The sequence below is a fragment of the Poecilia reticulata genome, chromosome 6 (genome assembly GCF_904066995.2).
Source record: "Poecilia reticulata chromosome 6, P_reticulata-male-v2, whole genome shotgun sequence".
In the NCBI taxonomy this organism is placed as follows: domain Eukaryota; kingdom Metazoa; phylum Chordata; class Actinopteri; order Cyprinodontiformes; family Poeciliidae; genus Poecilia; species Poecilia reticulata.
Genome location: NC_088835.1, coordinates 17,201,346 through 17,223,859, shown reverse-complemented (window position 1 = coordinate 17,223,859; position 22,514 = coordinate 17,201,346). Strand labels below are relative to the sequence as shown.

The following is a 22,514-nucleotide window of genomic DNA, read 5'->3' as shown; positions in this document are numbered from 1 at the left end:
AATATTTTACGTCATGACAGCCTCTCTCTTTTTTTTAAGGTGGAGTCATTTCAGTAGGAAGGACTGCAAGGAGGAGTCTGCTTATTGAGGTGCTTTAATGTAATGAGTCGGATCTAAAGAGTCTCAGCGGAGAGCTCGAAGAGAAATTAAAAAGGTTTCTCTGTGAGCAAATCAACCATCTTGAAAGCAAAACAGATGGTTTCTGTTGTAAAAGAAGCATCTCAGTTCTCTGTTTACTTGTGGGATCCATGGCGTTTGCCCCAGTGATTCTGTGTCTTGCTAACAAATAGTTCCTGGATGAAAGAAACCTGTTGACTTGTAGAATTTTTTTTGAAAAAGACTAAGACATTGTTTCTTTCTCGCTTTCTTTGATCTCTTATTTTGCTATGTTCCGCTACAGTATTCCTCCATCAGTCATTGACTTGCAATGCCTTGAAAACTATTCATATACCCCATATGTCTTGTAAATTATTTACATTAAAGTCACAACAAAGAATTGCACAAGACATCTTGTTTGCAGATTATCTTTTTAGGGGATACAACAAACCTGATGAAGATGATCTGATCAGATAAAACACAAATGTTACTCTTTAGCTTACATGCAAAATACTAAGTGGACAAATTCTAATACTGTGTGTCCATGACATCATTGGCAAACTTGATGCTGGCGCCATCATGCTGTGGGACTTCTTTCTTTTGTTTGTTTATATTGTAAAATTGTAATAAAATACGTTAAAGTTTGGGGTTGTAATACTTTTGTTTGTTTTTATTTCCTCCTCTCTATCACATTTTCTACTAGATGTCTACAGAGGAACTGGAAGAATATGTCAGCGGCCAGTTTGATGAGCTCCGCAGGCTGGTTCGACTGGAGGAGAGGCGAACCCTTCACCTGGTAGACCTCAAAGAAGCTTTCCTTACAGCATCGGCTGCAGAGAAAATCGCTGAGATCACCCTCGAAACCGAAAAGCTGCAGGAGGAGATGGATAACATCACCCACCAGCTGTGCCTGCTGGAACAGGCTGAGGCTCAGGCAGTAGGTCCTGCTGCGGTGGCAGAGGTCCTGGCAGCGAGGCCTGGGCCAGTCCACAGATTACTGGTGAGAAGATCTTTCTCTCTTATTCGCTCTCGTTGTTTTTGTGACCTTACTCAATACTGCAAAGCACAGTTACTGTAGAATTTTCAAGGTGTACAAGTATAACTATTACAGAATCTCTCATAACCTAACATTCGGCATGTAAAATTTTGCAAAATCTAATTTCAGTTAATTCCAATTTTGTATTGGTCATTATGAGTTTATGACATGAAAACCTTGTTATAGTTATCAAAGCTTTATGGTTTTCATACGAAATTCGAAAATGAAACCTATGACATGATTTCATTGCTTTTGTTTAAAATTGAAGAGTAGATTTTCCCAACTGCTCCAAGCACTGTAACATGCCATGGTAATGCTATTTATTTATGTATCATTTTAATTTTGATACAAAGACTTAAGCAGAGGAATTGTCAAAAATTCTCTAAATGATGTAGTTTTAAAGTGCTGCTTGTGCAGATTATACAATTTTTGTACATCTTTGGTTTTTAGATTAACACAAGTATAAAAATTATGATATTTTTATATCAGAATATAAAAATATTCTGATATTTTTATATCAGAATATAAAATGTCACAACAGACATTTTATATTATGTCTGTTGTGATTAACAGGCAACAGAAGTTGTCTGTTGATTTACAGACAGAAGTTGTCTGCTAATCAACAGACAACTTCTCATACACACTTTCTGCACTATGTTTGTGACATGCTATGGATTTTAACAATTGGAAAATAAATTAACATTCTTTTTTGTAAATGAAATAATTCATTCCTCTTGTAAAGCAGTAGAAGATTTGTATAATTTTAAACTGAAAGTGAAGAAGGATATCCAGTACTAGGAGAAAAGCTTTGTGCTTGTCTTATTTCTAAATCACTTGTCAGTAACAATGTAAAATCTATTTTTTTTGGCATATTACTGATATTTTCACTTTAACAAAACATTTTACCTAATGCATTTGATGTTTCAAAATTTTTGTTGCAGAGCACTAGGCTGCAAAAAGTCCTTTAAAAGTTTTAAATAACCTTTGTTTAAAGGTAGCACAGATTTTGTTTGTTTTATAATTCAGGAGTGATTTTGGTGACATCTCAGCTATTCATAATTTGCATAAGATTTAGCTCTTACTCTTACAATTCATCAGGATTTATTCTTCTAACCATTAAGCAATGATCCAAGGTCTTTTTTTTAAATTGTGTTAGTGTAGAAGCTGCAGCGATACACAGATTTGTTGCCTTGAAAGGTCAAACTAGCTCAGTTATTTATTATCAATATTATATATTTATAAAAACATGCATAAGATATAGTTGCATGAAAATATTAAAGCTGACAGAATTTGTGTTTTAGGGGTTTCATTTTGTTGACATTTGCAGATATCCTAATATTTCTACACCAACAGTGTAGAAATATGACACTGTTGGAGTTGTTGTTTGCTTCATTAAAGCAAAAAACAAAACTAGCAAATGTTTTGAAGCGGACTAATATTGTGGCGTTGGAGTTACAGTCAACTGTCGACTGCACTCTCAGTGTAGAAAATAAGCTATTTTTAGGCTTCAGAAGAAGAACAGATCCGTTGGAGAGACAGCAGAGACATTAAAAATGTTCAAATCAATAGTTTTGTACATTTTTGAAAAAAAAATAATAATAAAAACTTGGAAGACATACAAAGCCTTGGACGTCCACAGAACAGTGACGGATGATCACAGGATTCTTTTTATTATAGAGAGACAAAAATACACTCCTTAGCGTCTGGCAAAGTGAAGGACGCTCTCCAGAGAAGACTTCAAGTGAGCAAACATAGAGGCTTCTCCACAAACTGTAAACCAGACATAAGCCTTTAGAATGGAAATGTCAGATTAGCCAGTATTCTTCAAAAAGATAAAACACTTACAATTAAACTGTGCAAGAATGATGGGGAAGAGAAGCAAATACAAAGCACGCCTCCAAAGCACATCAAATAATTTTTCAAACGAGCAGGTGATGACATAAACATGCCTTGCTTTCAGCATCACAGGTTTGCTAAAGTTTAATGATGGTGACTGAATGTAAAAACAGCTGATGAATTTTGTTTATCTCCTGTATTTCATTCACAGAATGCAGCTAATGCTAAAAATCTGTGCACAGGAGAAAACAAACAAAAAAAAAAACCTGATGGCTTCAGTGAAAGCAACTAAGGTGGTTTTGATTAAAACAGTGGAGATTCTTGCAGGCACAGAGTGAACTGCTCTGTGCCTGTCATTTGCATGTCATTTCTTAAGGAAAATGCCAGAAAGAGCCACAAGCATATAACCAATTTTATCGCAGTCCTTCTACTGTATCTTTCTTTGTTTAAAGAGCAAATATCATGTTTTGGAGCCATTAAAATGGGAAAGGATTACACATAAATAAATGGCAATCTAATGGTTTTCAAAGTGGATAAGAAATCTCCCAGCTTACCTTTTTAAAACAAATGGTGTTTTTCATGACTCTAAAGCAATGAGGCTCCACCATCTATAGATGATAATGTTGCTTCCCTAGTGGATCATTTAATATGACAAAGTTGAGGGCACTGCATAGTTTATGCCGCTGCACAAAAGTGGTAAGTAGAGAGTAAATGGCCAATATAGTTCATAAGTGTTTTTTTATTTTTACATGTCCGCTGTAAGACAAATGATCAAGAATGTTAACTTCACCTGCTGCTTAAATATTTGTTTTAACTTTCTTTCCAACCCCCAAAAGTGTGGCATTGGCATGAAGGGATTTTCTTTTTTTTTTTTTGGTGCCTAAAAATTTTTTGGGGGGAAACTACGTAGAAAAACTTCCAGAGCTTGAGAGACATGGCAGTATCCACTGAATAATATTTTGACAGCTACATTACTGTTGTCCAGGTAAACCATCACAAGTAAGACATCACAAGTAAGATGGATTATGTCAGTGGTGTCCAAAGTCGGTCCTCATCCTGCATGTTTTAGTTCTCTCCCTAGTTTAGCACACCTGCATCAAATGATGGCTCATTAGAGGCCTAAGGAGAACACTGACATACTGAACAGGTTGTTGCTACCACTAGGGAGAGAACTAAAACATGCAGGATGCCGGCCCTCGAGGACCGACTTTGGGCACCCCTGGATTATGTGAAGAAAGGTGAGACTATCACTGCATGGCTCGCAAATACATGTATGACACTGTTCTGGCTAGACAGTTGTTGGTCAGAACCAGATCTGTCAGATTGTTCCCAGTCATTTGCCACTGAAGTGAATTACAGAGAGGTTAGAGGTTTATTAAATTTTTAAGCGACTGCTTTTCTCCTGACTTCCTTCTGCTTACTTTATGAATCACCATAAAACTCTTTACTTCATAAACTACATTTTAGCAACAGTCTTAAGTCTGTCTTTTGCGGGGCGTTGTGTGTTTATATAATATTTTGGAATCCTCACTCTTCATCCTCTTTCTGCTGCTTTCTCAGCTGTCTTTCTTTCATGTGCCTTTACATATTTCTCAGTTGGGACCCTGGAAATGAATATAACTGTCATAAACTATAAGCCTGGACACATTTGAAAATGAAAAGTTGTAAAATCATTAAATCTGCCCTAAAATTTTCTTTTCATTCCAAAAGAGCCATTTAAATCCCAATGTCTGCATAGCTGTTTTATATAACAAAGAGCTTTTGGAAGATGTGAGCTTTGGCAGAAGAGCAAGTCATGTCCTCACACTCATCAAATTCTTAAGCACCTCACTCCTGCATGTCTAGTTTCAAAATAGCAGAGAGGGCTTTTAGTACTTATAGATGCCAAATTAAAAAATCCCGGTGGTCCATTTGTCACTCACTACATTTTAGTCACCCCAGTCAAGACAGGAGGCGTGAGGGCTCCCTGGAGATGCTATGCATGGCTAAAAAGGCTGTAGTAAGGGTAATAGCTGCTATGCAGATTGCTTTTTCACTGAGAGGTGAATCCATGGTGGGCCAGGTTCATTAGTGGCCCTAATTGAGAGTTCCAGAGCTTCTCCTGTTTGTCCTCTTGTATTTGTGATTGCTGAAGTTGGCAACAGAAAGCTTAGTCGACTCTGTAAGGATGAGATTTTTTTTGTTATTATTTGCGAAGGATTGCACAGATTAATTAGTATTTTAATTATTTGTGTTGTAATATGATTTGTCTTTTTTTTTTTTTACTTTTCAGAAAGTTTGTCTCCGAGAGAGAAGGTGCTTTAGTCTCATTGAGGTGCTTGTTCTGAAGCCAGAAATATTTACATATTAGGCTTAAATACTGCTGACGTTTTTTGACACACTTGCTGAATATATCAACTAATTGTAATGTAAAACATATCACTTCACAAATGTCTTCTGTTTAACAGCCTAATGGAAAATAAGTAACATAATTACAGCAACCAATCCTGCTTTAGGTTGAACAAATATATCATTACGAGTAGATAAGATGCTAATATACCACTGTACATAGATTTACAATAAAGGAGGTCAGCATGCATTTGAAAACGGACAAATTTGTAGAAACCAGAGACTTGATATGCTAAGAGACTTTGTCTCAGTCTGTCTTCAGCCATTATTAAAACTCTGTCTCAACATGTTTTTATTAAAAAGTGCCAAAGGCTACATATGAACAGAAATTGCATGTGCTCACTAGACTCTTCATTAATGACTATACAGAAAGCACCCAACCATGCCATGCCACTGGGCAGTAAGTGTCTGACTTCTAAATCCACAGTAAGATATTTGGTGCTTAAAATGTGCATACATATGATTTGAATACATTAAGTGAAGACGAACTCTAATAAAGATCTCAGACTCTGGACACGTGTCAGCAGAGAATTTGTAATGTCATACTTGACACTGTTGGATGTAGGGCTTCTGCTTCTCAGGTTTACAGGGATTTATATAAACCTTTAAATAATATAAGTAAAAATAATAAAGTAAAAAGCTGCAATAATCTGGTTGTAGTTTAGTTTAAGGATGTACAGCCTTAAAACTAATATTTTGTTGAAGTACTGTTTGAAAGTCTGCATTCATTCATCTTTGGTTCAGATCTGTCAGCATTCAACATCTTGACTTGACAGTTGATACCCGTTTCTTTTGGAAAACTCGTAGTCCACTCACAGTCCTCTTCTGGTGATCCTACAGATTTCCTAGCAGATTTATGCATTTCTGGCTGGTTATTGTTGTGAAATTGCAGTGATAAAATGGTAAACTAGCACTGACCGTTTTCAATACCATGCAAACTTCCAAGTGTGCATGCCATATTTAGTTAAACTGCATGTTTGACAGGTTGCCAAAAAAGGGAAAACTCATTTTGTGTTTTGTTAGTCTTCTGACTTTTCTGACGATGCCCATTTTTTGTACTTAATAAATATTTAGAACTGAACTATTAATATATTCAAGGCTAGTTTTCCTTGTCGCAGCCACTGAAAGAGCACACTCAGACTGAATCGTTTGACTGCCGAGTCTTTAGTCTTGATTGTCCTTTTCATGGCTGCTCCCAGTGACCCGGCTCATTTAAACCTATTGAATAACACAGAATATAGGTAATTAAGATAAATTAACCCTTTTCTCCCCGCTTATAGTTGCAAAGGTTCTCACAATATTATCAAAGTGCCACAATTTTCAGCTTGTTGTGTTTTATTGGCAGGGGTGCTTGCATCCAGAGTAAATGTAAATGATTCATGGAAGAAGTGGAGATAAATCAGCTATCGCTCTTCTTTTTTGCATTGATCTTTTCTTTATTGAGATTGCAATAAAAGATGTTTTCTTTGGGGTTTTTTTCATTGTTTACTCATGATAATGGCAAAAAGGTAAAACGTCATTGTTACGGTGTAATAAGTCACTTTCATTTAAAAAAAAAACGACAGTCTTAAATACGTATAGGCTGACGGTTAAAAAATGAAAATTATAAAATAGTTTCCCACTCAAAGAAAACGTAATAGCTAGCCCATGAATAATTTCTGCATCTTACTGGTGCTTTGCTCCAGATAGTTCCTATAAAACCTCATGAATATACATGAGCACAAGTGGTGACTGAAAGTGGAAATTAATTGGTCTGAATTAAAGGCACACCAGATGTTAATATATATCTTGTGCTATCTGGCTTTATAAAATTGTTTTGTTGGTTCCAACACATGCAATAATCTTTTATGTCTCATTGTCCCTCTCTCCCCCTCCCTTTCTTTCTTTTCTTCTCATTGTTTTCAGCACGACATTGAAGCCAGGCCAAGGTAAGAATGCCAGTGTGATTCATGCTCACTTTCTTATTGCACAATGGTAGGTGTTGCAGAAAGTGGACCCCTCTGTGCTTGAGTTTTTGATGCAAATTTCACCATGAAACTGACTAGTGTTCCTGTTGCATAACACAGCCCAGAGAAACACACTTTTTTTTTTTTACGCTTCCTCAAACAATCCCACCTGCCAGCTCTACCTTCAAACATCTGACAAACTCCCTGCAGTCACATCAGGCCTGCCTCACCCTCAAACCTTTCTGATCACATGCAAGTCACAATTGTGCAGTAGTGGTGACAATCTGCCCGATCAGATGAAAGGGCTGCGAAACAGTGGCTGGCAGGCAGAAATTTGACTTACTCGTAGTTGTATTGTGTACATGCAAGAAGCTGTTGTGTAATTACCAGGGCAGAGTCTTTGTTTCGCCACATTCTTCACACCTTTTACTTCCTCTTCTTGCTTTTTCATTTTTGTTTCTTCCATAAATCTGTTTTTGCAGCTCAGCAGGTGTTTCATGTGTTTAGTGTCTGCCTTTCTTTCCCCAGTGCCTTGCAAAAGTATTAATGCACTGTGACTGTATCCCCATACTGTGTGACTACAACTAAAGGATTTTTTTTGTAGTGTATAATTGTGAAGTGGAATGAAAACTCTTTTCAACATTATTTACAAATATTAATCTTTAATGTGTGACATACATTTGTATTCAATCCCCTTTACACTGACCCCTACATACAGTGACTTGCAGAAGTATTCATACCCCTTGAACTTTTCCATATTTTGTCACATTGCAACCACAAACATAAATACATTTACTTGGAATTTTATGTGAAAGACCAACACAAAGTGATGTACATGATTTAAAATATTATTTTACAAATAAAAAAAACCTGAAAAGTGCGACATGCAAGCATGGCTATAAAGCTAAACCATTGATGAAAATATGGATCAAGCAAAATACGTGGCAACTCTGAAAAACAAATGTAATAGACGTCAAAATACTTGAAAGTTGCCTAAAATTATTTCTCCAACAGATCAATTATTTTTAATGCAGGGACATAATCCCAATGAACACAATTATGTAAACTATAATATTTCCCTGCACTTACAGGGATGTGACTTCTAGTCAAAAATCCAGAAATTTGTATCCACTCTTTGAATACCAGCAATTGAAGATTTTGCTCATTTGAAATAATTTTTAGGGTTTTGTATATTTTGGCAGTTCATTGTATGCTACATGTGTCTTTTATAACATAAAACTACTTTTATAACATAACTATTTATAAAAACAATTACCTATTTATGGTAGGTAGATTTCAAAGTGAAAACTATTTATGGTAATGTACACTCAGGAGAATGTCACATTTTCTATATGTGAAACAATCTGAAATAGAGATCCCTTTACAGTTCTCATGGTCATTGATCAGGAAATGTGAAAACCTTTGCCTTCTTTACTTGGAGCATAAACCCTGACAGCAGAGTTAACAGTCCAAGTAAAGAAGGTAAAGACTTTTACCCAATTAGATTTCTTTATGGGCTTTCATCCGAAACTGCTCCAACCAGCTTCAGATACAGACAACACACATTCACAAGACAAAAAGGCCTTGAGAAAATGTTAGACCATCTGTTGTTAAAGAAATAAATCCTATTCTCCTCTAGACTTTGAAGTGAAAACTACCTATTTATGGTAAAATATACTTTTTGATGGGCAATATGCTTTTTCCTCGAAAATAGAAATTGGATTTTTGACTTGACATTTTTGTGGTCTTGCTGCTTCCTTGTGGGAAAATGTCCCTTATTTCCTCTCTGTGGAGTTTAATGTGCCTTGATTTTAATAACCAATGAAAGTCGTGACCAGTGGTGCAGCGTGGTCCCAACATGTAATATGTTATTGATTGGTCAGCCTGCATTATGACCCCTAAGCACTGGAGCAGATGGCAGCCAGCTTGGACCCGAGGGTGAGATGTAACTAATGGTTTGCCCTTAGAAAAGGTTGAATTCTACATCTGTACAAACACACACACATTAATCCAGATCAAACCATTTTGCACCAAGCTGCAGACCCCTGAAGAATCCTTAGTAGCTGTAACTTGTGACACTTTTTGAATAAGTTGCTAACCAAAGAAAAGCCCTGAACTTGGACTTGAACTTGGATTAAAATGGAACCTGAAAGGTATATTGTGGTCACATTGATGTTTGTTGAGAAATACAGAGTTTTCTGACAATTTGAGGGTGACGTAAACAAAAAGGCGGAACTAACCGGCATTGGGAAAATAAACAGAAGAAAGAGAGATTTTGGAGGATCAAGCGACGAATGGATGGTTAGGGTTGTGTGCAGTGGGATCCAGACAGCAAATTGATTATGGAGCAGAAACACTAATCCGCTGTCTGAGCCCCATATCGCTGCCGTAGACAGAGCATCCCCACAGGATCTCAATCCTGCACCCACACACGTCTTTCTTAGACTTTGCTCGTCAATAGAAGCCCCCGCCTCTTCGCAAGCCACTCAACATAGGTAACCAATGCCTGCCAAGATTTTCTCGCCTCTGAATGTAAATCCTTCTTTTGTCCCCTTCTCAAAATCATTTCGCTGGTGAGTCTAACATGATGCATTGCAAATTTCACTTTCATGTCTGTGCTTTAATCTGCACACCTTCATTGCAACCTTTGTCCCTGGTGTTTTGGATCTTACAAACGCTTACGTCAATGCTCCTCCACTATCCACACATTGTACAGCCCAGTATTCAGGTGTTTAGGTCTCTATTTTTGTTTTGGTGAATTTGAACATTTTTTTAAAGGCAAAATAGAACAACACCTAATCTTCACATGATTTATGTGCATGAATTTGCAAATATGTGTACACGTTCCTATGTAATCATATGCCCAAAGACGCAAGCATATCATCATCTGGAATCTTTGGATGCATTATTCAGTGTATCATATCTCCCAAATTGTAGAAGATTGTTGTTCTTGGCAAGTAGCTTCTTTTTAATGCCTCAAAAACTTGGTTATCAAACAACCAAAAGTCCAAAAGTATGAAATGGTTGAAGTGGTGAAATGACCAGTGAAGTTTAGAAAAATAAGTCAATTTGCTTCATTGTGCATAATCTCTATCACTCAAAATCAGAATAGGGATGTCAAACCACAAAGAAAATTATAAGTTAGTAAAATTGTCACAGTTAGACACTATAAAACAGAATCTCATAAATATTGATTCTACACTGCTGAACAAATATTTTTATCTCGTCAATATTGCCAAGAGAGCAACTGTAGTGAAATGCTACATACTGAATCGTTAGGATTTACTGTATATAACGGTTGTGAGAAAGTGTGCAGGGTTCAGAGGCCATCTGTAATGGCATGAGCTAAAATAGTCTGTTAAAGAATTAGATAACTAGCACATCTATTGAGTCTGCTTACATATTGAATCTTACAGAGTATTTGGTTTTCTGAGGCATTCTTTCCACAATCCATACTTATCATCCATAAAAAAAGGAAAGAAAAACACTGCTTTCTGTTATTCCTTAAAGCAAGAACGACATGGAGGTATGGGGTCATTGTTGTTTGCCTATTTGTTTGCAAGATTATGCAAAATAGTTTTTTTTTGCCATTAGATTACACCCACTCAGTTTGAACTGAGATACTGCTTAATACTGATGGAGTGTGAAAGAAGACACAGAATGACAAGTGAGGCTTAAGGGAAGCTAACTAAAATGATAGATGCAAAACAAATAGACAATAACAATTACTGCAAAGTAAGAAAGCTGATCTTCCAGGCATGATATTTACAAAGAATCTGTGAAAAACACGCCAATAAGCAATAACACTAGCAGCTAGTAATTTGATTTGATTTTCAGATTAGTTTAAAATAAATACACAGATTCTGTTAATTTATTTGTGCACACAACCAAATCAGGAAACATATCAGTTAAACATTTGGTAAATTTGCTTTGGTAGATTGTTGGAGAGGAGATGACCACATGTCAATACTCCTCTCATACACCAGCAATTAAAACTGGCAAGGGAGCAGAACATGTAATTTCTGCAGTCACGAAACCGTTTACTGTATCTCACATCCTATTGTACACTCGGTGCATCCATGTTCCTTCATAGACGCATACATGATTCTACTTTTTTGAATATCATTTATAGAAACACGCTTCTCTAAGTTAATACAAAACTATGTTAGACATAAAATAGCTTGTTCTTACAAAATGTACATTTTCAATAATGAATTGTTTGAACACCACTTTGAAGTGAACAGATCCTGAAGATTGAATGCACTTCTAAGTAAGTGAGCATTGGCAACACCAATTGTCATTTTTAAATTGGGGTAAAGGGTTGTGTGGAGCTGCTGAATGTAACGAATATAGCAACTTGTAATCTAATTCACTTACTTTTGAAATCAAGTAATCAGTAAAATAGCTGTGACCTTTTAATCGGTAGTCACGTTTCTTTTTCCAAGTGACTTTGGGAAAATATTGTGACAAAGTTTATTGTCTGACATGTTTGACGTTTATTTTCTAAGTTTCAAAGTCAGTTTCAAGTCAAGCTTATTTCTGTAGCACATTTCAGCAACAAGGCAGTTCAAAGTGCTTTGCACTTAAAACCAATTTTGCTTATCATTTGTCAGGGCTATGTTCTCTAAGGTGCAGAGACCTCTCTGCCTGTCAGCCTAAGCCAAGGCAGCAGCCCTCAGCTTCCTGAGTTTTTAAAAATGACTTCATCCTTTTGTCAGATTATTAGCTAAACTGAAGCTTTCACAAAAGCTGAAAAATTTTGATAACCCAGATCTGACATCCATCTTTTAAAGTGACAAGGGAGACAAGCTCTTGTTTAACATCTCTTTCTTACGGCTACTCATTGATCTAGAACTGTTTCACTTCATGAAGACATCATTGCTGTTTTGATTTAACATATCTGACTGAGTGCTCTGTTACTCTTGTCTGGCTGTTGATTCGTTTCACTATTTGTTAGGTGCTCCCTCTTACCTAACACTACACTGACATAATTTTCAGAATGAGATTGGAAGAATTGGTGGGTGATGCATTAAGATCTGTATTAAGAGACACAACACAAATTGTTGTATTAAGTAATACATTTACAAATTCTAACTTGTGTGGACAGAGTTATACTTTGATAGATGTCATCATAATTTAATTTCAAAGGTTATATCAACCAGGCAGATTTTTGGAGGTTATCCCCACCCAGTAAAACTAGAGAATTAGTCTGGATCAATCAGAATACCTTCACTACTAATTTTCACTACCTTCACCGTTCTGAGAGGCGGTTCATTTAAAATCATTATTGTAAAAAATCTTTCACACGGCAGGGCTTCATTCTTAGCTCATTTATTACACTATTTGTAGAACCAAGTCATCTTATGGAGAAAAAAATATTTCTGAACAATAATGTCTAGCGCCATCTCTCCTCTTTGAAAGACATTTTTGTAATCTTAATCTTGTTTGAAACTAAAAATCCACTGTGCACTGTGTGCACATAGACCGAAAGACATGTTAAATTATGAAAATACTAGTTAAAGATGTCATTTTAGATAATTGGTAATTAAAATCTATCAATTCTGTACTTCTTTCCCTGCACTATGGCATTTGTTTTTTCAAAATTTGATCTACCATCTCATTGTTTCATGCATGGACAACAGAGTTCTACAGGAGAGATGTCTGTACCACTGAGTGAAGGTTAGAGACCACCCACAATCACACAATGAATTCACATGAACACACAAACCAAGAAATGGAGGCTCACACAGAAGCAGAGCATAATCTCAGGGACACAGCTTATCTGTCTGAGCTTCATGCCTTTCACTGGGGTCAAATAGATGCGTTAAGTGAGGCAGGAAGGGGCTGGGGTGAGGGGAGAGTGGGTAGAGGACATTCGATGGAGCTCAGAGATTAAGACATGGAGGGAGATGCATTTCCTCTACTGAAAAATTAATATCTCCTCCCAGAATACACGCTCTCATTTTTATGTCATTCCGCCTGTGTGTCTTTTGTTGCCTGTTTGTTTGGCCGGCTGTCTTTGTGTGAAATACTTTGAATTTTCAAATATGAAAAGGAATTGTGTCTGTTGCTCTTAATAATTGAAAATGTTTCGCTGAGATCCATCTGTTTCTATTTTCCCGTCTGCATGTGTGTGTGTTTGCTGGCGAAACCCGGATACTTGATAAAACCAATCTAAACTTTTATGCATTCTCTCTCACGGTCTGTCTGCCTTTCTCTGAATCAGTGTCTTTGTTTCTTTCCCTGTCATGCTTTCTTCTGCCTGCTTTCCTCAGGCTGTCACTATTCCACAGTGGCGATACTAAGCTTCCAGATTAGTCTAAAGCACACTAACCAAACCGTATCTATATAAACATGTAGATTAGGAGGAGGCATATTTGAGATGTTGAAGGAAAGGGAAAAAAAGTTTCAGCATGAACACCTGCTTTTGAGGTTTGTGATGACTAATGGCACTTATTAGTTTCTACTTAATATTTCCTTGAATATAAATTACTTAATTTAGGTAGGAAATGCCTCTATTGGGGTTGCTGCAGCAATATTATCTATCATACTTTGCAGGTTGAAGCTTCCTTTATGCATCCAAATTAGACATTTCTAAGAGTCGCGCTGCAAAAACTCTATCTTTTAAGTGATTTTTTTTTTTTCAATAAATAACTTTTGTGGCCTGTATTTTTATTTTTATTTTTTGCACAGCTTCTTTATGTGAATAACCTTCATATTTACTTAAGACAAAACAAATGAATGCTTTTGTTGTAAGAAGCTTTGCAACAATGTGTTCTAAACTGAAACATATCTGTTTAGTTATTCATCAAGTCAGTTTTGACCATCAGGATTTTACAAAATTCAGTTCTGAGAGTGAGTTGGTGTTATTCTCTCCATGTAGTGCAGCCTTGTGCCATTTACAAGGAGCAGTAAATAAAACATCTGGGACTTCTCAGCTGCATTTGAGGACTGCAGCAAATCTGTGTGTATCAGTGATGCCAGAAATGACTGTTTGTAGTTAGAAACCAAGGTACTTTCTGAGGTCATTGCTGATATGTTGATGTTATGAGCTTCAACTGCCATTGAGGAATTTATTGATAATCCAGCTATGTAAGGTGCAGCTCTTTCCCAATTACATTTTCTGAACTTCCAGATGCTATTTTTGTGTTTGCCAGCAAAGATGTGTGTTGGTCTACTCTCATTTATGTTTTATGTGCCCTCTAAAAGTCTGCCAAAGCAGATTCCTACCCTTTGAAAAGGCATTCTGATCCTAAAGCAAAAAAATCTGTATTTACCAAATATATCTCATCTCTAAAACATATAGAAACATAGTTAGAACTACACAAAAATATCCTATACTTTTTATTAGCAGACTATTAATAGCAAGAAAACTAAAACAACATAAAAGCAATATAGAGAAGTGTGCAAATATTTAATTCATAAATTACTAAAATACCACAGTTGTTTCATTTTCATTCCACGATAAAACAAATACTAGCTTTTGTAATGCTGGCAAAGAAAATAAAGATTTAACAATTTAAGATGGAGAGCCCCATGACTCCTTAAACATCCATAAGAGTATTTTAGCCTTGTTGTGTAAAAAAGAACATTTGTTGAAAGTAACTGGTATGATTTGCTAATCATAGTGGCTTAATGCTTTTCACTTTGTGATTTCTTCATCCAGTGCCTGATGTTTAGTAATAATGTTTAAGGAGCAACACTGGTGAATTTTAGATAAGAAACTGTGGGATGTAACCAGGCAGGGAGGAGATGAAAAGAAGGTGTATCCTGTAGAGATATATTTCTGCTTCGTCGAGGCAGTTGTGGGGAGACTACTGAGGAGGAAAGAGAAAAATGCATAGAGTTGAAAAGAGGGAAACTGTGGCAGGTTGGCAATTCAGAGGGGATAAGCACAAAAAAAATGAAAGAAAGGATGACAAATAATGTTTCAGAAGGTTACACTCTACAAGATACTCAGACAATGGGTTAGAACATTGAACGACAACTAAGTTTTCTGGTATGAACATTTTATCTCCTCAGTTGGACCGCATACTGAATTGTCTAAACATAATGCCTGATAGCCCCACGCTACCAAACCCCTTATTGTGAGTAGTCATGCTATGCTTTGGTCTTGTGTTCTTGCTTCATTATCTTTTCTCAACCTGAATTAATGAGCAATAGTCATCCTGGCTTTTCTTTTAGTGTCCTGTCTGATCCCCACAGTACCAAAGAACAGTGGAGTCCAGCTCCAGTCCTCAAGTTGTCCTGTCATTTTTATGGCGCTTTTCCACTAAACCGCCTCTAACCGGTACAATTCCTGTCCACCTTGGCCAGATTCATTTTCAATTGGCAAATTTGCCTCAGCTCTGCCTGGCAGTTCCCAGATTTTTGTACCTGCTTCCAGAGTAGTACTGGCCGCATCAAGCCCAGTATGGCACAAAATAGTCAGCTGTCTGCACTCATTGATTGGCATGCAATGACCTCACACCAAACTCCAAATTACATTGTAGTTAAGCTGCTATCACAGAACTGTTTGGTAAGGAGGAGGGTAATTATGAGTTTAATCACCAGGAGCACATTCGTAAAGTTTTGCAAGGGAATAACCATGATTTAGCAGCGCTGCTAGCAGCTCGTCTCTCTGAAGGACGGGCAGCAATAAAGAAGAAAGAAACGACGCAGCTGTGGTCACCTTTCTGTTAGAGCTGCAGTTTTGCGCCAACGGTGTGAAACACCGGAAATTCATAACACTAGCTTGTGATGTGAATTTTACTTTTCCCCACGATTAAAAATAAATAAATTAACTTCTCGCATGGCTTGGTTTGCATCTTTCAAATGCATTACCTAAATCCAAAACGTTGCACATTTAAAAAAAAAAAAAAAAAAAGTGCCAGAATCTAATTATATTAATATGTATAGCAAAATAATCATCTGATCTGAGTCTCTATCATTATGTTTGGATCAACAAATAATTTCTATAAGACAAAATGAAATATCTGGGTTCATTTGAGTCCATCAGTACCACAACCTCAAGGCTCTCCATTGCTGAGTGTTGCTGCAAACATCAGCGGAGAGTTGACCACAGCTGCTGCACGCTCACGTTCTGCCCACAATAGAGAGTAGCAGACCATATAATGGAGAAGCTCACTACCTGGGGTGGAATCGAACCGCACATTAACTGGTTAGTGCGCAACTTGCCAGTGGAAAAGCACCTTTAGATGTGTGACTGCAAAGCTCAAATGGTCCAACTGCCTCTCGCCATGTTCTTCAGAGGCCAGCTAACAAGTCATCTTTTGATTCAGCTGTGTTAAACCAGGACAAGAACTAAAACTTGCAGGGTATTGGTCGTTAGGGACTGACGTTGTGTACTACTGCCACACAGGGCACTGCAGGTTGTAGACTCTACTACAAAACATCCCAAAAAAAATTTAATTCAGATTCGAAGCTGTTATGAATGCTACTGTCTAAAAGCAATGCAATTATATAGAAAAGAAAAGAGTCTAGAGTCAACAGGAAGTGAGAATAGATTTTATCTAAAGAAGAAGCTGGATAACAGCATCAGAGAGGTATTCTTCTCACATGTCAAAGCATATCAAAGATGATGGAACTCTGTTTCCCTTGTAATGAGCTGACCTTTTTTGTCACATTATGTTATTAATGAGCACTGTTTTGTAGTCAGTACAAGGATGTCTGTTGGGTGTTTTGCCTTCAGACTGCAGAGCATGACTGTGCTTGAATAAGAGTAGTGGGGGGATATTTTTAATTAAAAAATCATTGTGCTGATTTACAATACAACCAGGTTAAAACTGATTACTTCTATGGATGGAAATTGATGAGATGTTAGCGAAACAGATTCCATTATCGACCTCATTTATCAATTCAATTTTGTATCAATTTTCTTGTTGATTTTCGCCAAGTTAGGAAATAAACTTTTTTAATTTAAAATATGCACCATGCTGCATTTGATTCAAATAAAATTAAATCTGGTTTAAAAAAATAAGAATTTGTCTGTCAAATGAACATTTCGACATGAAATGCAACTTTTTGCACAACAACCATTTTCGTGCAAATTTTGCATGTTTTCCTTTTTAGAAAGAATCTTTCTTTTTAGAAAGTTGTAAGAAAACCTCTCAGATGCTGTTTTAATTTATGTTTTCCTGTAATAATTATAATAAAAAGTTCATGTATGTCAGTAATTTTAAAAATATTTTATGGTACCAAAAGGCACCTGCTAAAGAAACCAGTTTTAACAGAATCCTTCTGACAAAAACATGCCTGTCATATTCTCACCAAATCTTTGGTACGTTGTGGAATAGACATTAGTATGCAGCATGTGTTCTATGCTTGCCAACCAGAGTTGACAAGCATGGTAAAATCAAAATACATTATAATTTTTGTAGTGAAAGAAAAACATCTGACTCTCGGTCACACTGCAAACAAGTTCTGTCATCGGTCTGAACAGTGTTTCCTTTTATACCTCCTTGTATGTCCAGCTCTCATTTTAACAATATATGTTTAAAATGACAGTATATATATATATATATATATATATATATATATATATATATATATATATCCAGATTGCTCAGCAAACAAGATAGTTAGACTGAACTGCATGATCACCTACTTAGAAAAGATTTACAAAAACACCGTTTGGAATTTGTGAAACCTTTTTTGTTAAAGAAATTGAAAAATATATGTGTATGTTTTGTTTGTTTATTTTAACACTAGGCTAGATATAGCCAAATTGAATTTTTGAACATTTTCTCAATGAGAAAAACAAACAAGAAAACAATACATAGATATTTTCCCCAAAAATGTCTCATTTCATTTTCAGGAACTCGGTACGTCTTGTCTCATGAGCTGGGTGTGTCATCGTGTATCTAATGATTACCGTCACTTCTGCCATAACGTGATTGCTATTGACTTTTTTTGTTTGTTTTTATTGTTAAAAAGAATCATTACTGAAGAAAACTTGGGCATCAGTGATTACAAAATTCTTCCAGGCACACTGGATGCAGTCAGCAGTACAGTGGAACATAAACTTTGCTTACTTTTGAAAATAATTTGGCTTTGGTGTGACAGAAATGAAATATTGCAGAAGAAAATGGATAAGGCAATTATAGCTTCCTCTTCTTTTGGCCTCAGCACTTTAGTCCCGTGCTGGTTGTTTTAAGCACTTTAATAGTAAAGTTGGATTGGATTCTAGGTGACAGAAGATTACAAATGGGTTATGTGGAAATTCTTTGTATTTTCTGTCAGATCCACATACACCAACGCATACTTTCTCCACATGTTTTATCCATATGGCAGAATGTCATATTTGATAGGCATATGATCATTCATGAGGTATTCACACGCACTGTAAACGCACTCAAGTGATGCTACGCTGTGCACAGACATTATTCATTGGTTAAACCGCACAGACACACAAGCAGACATTTGCATCCACCAGGTAATTGGAGAAAAGATAAAAAGAGCACAGAAACCATCTTTTGGTGCTGTCGGAATGGGACCTTAAATGCACTGATGCTTTTCCTCATGCAGTCTGACCTATGGCCTCTTTAACCACACACACATGTATATGAATGCTCACCCACATAATCATAGCTGCTTTAGCCTTCAGAAGGAATACAGGCCTTACTTTAGCTTGGTGGAGATGAAGAAAGATAATGGCAGACTGAACCCAAAGGGCAATGAATCAATGTCTTATAAAACTATTGCTCTAGGTATGGACTGTCAACACAAAATCTGCACTCTCCCCCTACGCAAACACACTCTTGGAAAACGTATTCGTTCCACAACTGGAGATGGCAACAATGCTGCTACAACAAAATCTGAACCGCTGTGCCTCTCCTAGTTCCCACTTTGTCCTTCTGATTAGTTATTCTTAAAGTGGGGGAAGCAGGAGAGTGCGACGGGTGGCATGTTTAATTCAGCAGCCTCATGACAAGCCCTGTTGCCACATCAGTTTAAAGTGTTTGGTAGTGAAATATGAAAAATAGCTTGGATTTAGCTACCCCTAGGCTGTAATAGGAGATATCGAATACCCTTTAAAAATCACATTAAGCTAGCGATTCTTAGAAAAATAGAGGGGGGTGCAGGGAGTATTAGAAGATTTTTTTAGTACTTCCATTATGTTTTTTTTTTGGGGCGGGGGGGCGTATATATCATCACCTTCCTAAAATAATGGCTTAAGTCATTTTTTGATAAAAGGTAGTTAAAATACCCTATTTTTCAATCAGGGAGGAGAAATGGGATATTTCACTATACAGCTAAAGATCCATTTCCCAGTGATTAACTACTTTGTCTCTTAAAACAGGTTTTTCTCTTAAATGTGCAATCACCTTCAGTTCCCTAGTGATAGAATATCTAATAGGTGCATGTGACCTCCAGGAAAAGGCAAGCATTTATGACTGATGTTTTACAGGATGCATTAGCACACATAAAAGTTTATTAGTCAGGCAGCACTGGGGGAGCCTCTAAGCCACATAGATCTATTTCATTGTGCTACAGTGTTGAATCCAGTCAGAGTGCTTCTGTAAGAACCCAGTGACACATTAATGTTTAGAGATATAAGCCAGAATGACTGGATTTGTAATGTCTAATATTAATAAAGCATTTTCGTTACAATGACCCACATTATTTCCAAATACATCTAGACGATATGTGATATTACGTTTAAAATAACCTTTAATTGTACCAACGTTTTATCGATTATCTGGAGGGCTGTAAATAATTTGAATATTCGATTTTAATAAAAATGCTTATTAGAACAATTTTGTTCTTCAAAATGTATCGTATTGCGGTATTAATATGATTAAAGGTACGGATATGTAGATCCTGTGTCCACAAGCTTCTTTAAGCAAGTTTTAATTTCCATATGTTCATGTATTGAATATTTTGAATTTCCCGTAAAAGTAAAAAACCTTTCTCTTTGACTGAAAACTGTTTTTTCTATAACATTGTCATCTGTTGCAATCAAGATAATATGCAACGCTTATCTTTAAATCCCATATCAGTAAAGTCTTTGCTTGACGTAGTTGGTTGTAGAAAAGAGGTAACATAACTTTGTCGTTGGAATCTCCCTAGCAACTTCCTGTGGCTTTTAGATTTGTTTTAAAATTTCATTCCTTGTTTTTAAAAGTCTTAATGACCTCATCTCATGTCTTAGTGACACTTTTACCAGGTATGTTTAACCCAGAGTTGTAATCTACTGGTGACACCAAAGACTCAAATGAAAATGGAATGAGCTACTTTTAGTTATCATGACCCAAAACTCTGGAATGCTCACCCAGAGTCCGAGACCTACTGACCCCTTTAACTATTTTACCAGCTTTTTATGAAGTTTTCTTTCTTTCATTTGTTCCTCTACAAAGCAATTTGACAACACTGCTGTTGAAAAGGTGCTGCACAAATAAGGATGTATTTATTTGTTGCAGAAGCTCTCGTTGGTGTAATCTGAGGAAAGTCATTTAATTTGTACAAACTGACATTCTGCAGGGTAGATGAGGCGTATTGTACTTTTATCTGGTCAGATGAGAGTTGTGACAGTCTGGTGACTGGATTGTCTGTCTTGATGTCCTTCACATTGAGGGTTTAGATGACAGGCCTTGAAAGCAAGGGTGGGGGAGTTTTTATGTAGCAGAAGGCTTGCCTAATAGCCGTTCTGTTCTCCAGCTCTGTCTGCTTTTCACTGGCACAGAGAGGAATTTTACTGCCTTTTCTTTATCATCCTCCCTGGTTTTTATGCACCTATGATTCCCCTGCCTCTCCAATCAGGTAGAATGTAGACCAGGAAAGTATTAGTATCATTGCTTCATGTGTGGCATAAAGAGGCTTTTAATTTCAAAATTTCTCCAGAGCAATCTAGATTTCAGGACAAATGCATTGGGGGTACCAGAGCTGTCTCTAATTAAGGAGGCGTCAGCGCTCCGCTGTTAGTGAAGGGGCTTGTTTGAAAAAGGCAACAGGGGGCATTTCTGCCAACCTGCCAAATGTGTGGGCGCTGCTGTGACCAGTCAGTCTTCATAATGGCTGTCTGCCCCTGGGACTGAGCCAGTCCTGTGCTCACACGACAGATTTGTGAAAATGAAACTAGCAAGAACAGCCTTTTGTGAGTCCTGGATTGTTGGGCAGGGTAGCAGCAGAAAGTGGAAAGTTAGTGCAGTAAGAAAGTGTTTTAAATGCCTCACAGTAAACTATGTACGAGCCATGTTACTAAAGCAAAGAGAAAGGAGAGAGCAAGAAGCTTTGGGCAGAATGTGGGATGGGGCCACCGTAGGCTCTTACAAGTCATTACCAGATAGTTGTTGAGTTCTTTAAGAATAGGAAGTCAAACTACTTATTTTTTTGTTTTCTTTACTTGTCTTCTTTTTGTGAACCTAAAAATCAGACTTGGAAGATGTATCATATGGTGAACAGATTTAATTTTAGGTCATAGAAATATTCTGTATTCAACGTTTGTTTTTGTTATTATTTATTTAAACACTTTAGAAAATAAATTTTACACTGCAATTCATATATTTTGTTCCCCTAGACTCATCTTCCATTTGTGTTAACAAGCCATTAAGTTACAAGTTACAAAAATGCACTGATTACGAAGTCAGTATTTAGACAGAATGAATAATGTTTGCACAATAATGGTACAAGCTGGCAAAATTGTATGTCACACCTTGTCTTTTTGAATCTTTCATCACCTCCTGCTTGTCAGGAAAGTACATATTAATTTTACACAAGCATTTATTATACTTATGGGGGTGTTTTTGCCATGAGAATAGATGAAAAGGCGTCTTCAATATTAAAGTGTTAGCTGTTCAATATAATATTTATTATAGACTTAACGTAAACCTTGAATTATTAAATTTTGTAGTGTACATACAGACCATATGTTTACATATTGTCATTATAGAGAATTTGATTAAAATGAAGCCAAAATAGAAGTTTGTATAAACAAATTAAAAAATAAAAAATAATAATAATAAACTAAATACACCCACAAAATCCTAAATACATCTAATATAGATGCAAGTGTTGTGTTCCTTCTTTATACCTTAACTGTCATTCTCATTCTTACTTGTATAATCTAGAGTTTAAAACATAATCATTCATTTGCAAATAGTGTCATTATACATGTATGTACAGTACATGTAAGAATTTACTTTAAATATATATATATTAGGCCCAAATTGGATCCGATTTTTTTCACCAAAAACTTGATTGGTGTCTAAACT

At 36.4% G+C, this 22,514-nt stretch overlaps 1 protein-coding gene across 1 annotated transcript in view; it reads left to right on the top strand.

Moving 5' to 3' along the window:
* The window catches only part of trim44 (tripartite motif containing 44), a 50,047-nt gene that overhangs the window by 13,724 nt on the left and 13,809 nt on the right, over window positions 1-22,514 (top strand). The window contains exons 4-5 of the mRNA XM_008411516.3: window positions 800-1,096; window positions 7,262-7,284. Of these exons, the coding sequence (XP_008409738.2) occupies window positions 800-1,096; window positions 7,262-7,284 (320 nt within the window). The remainder of the gene's footprint in view (window positions 1-799; window positions 1,097-7,261; window positions 7,285-22,514) is intronic.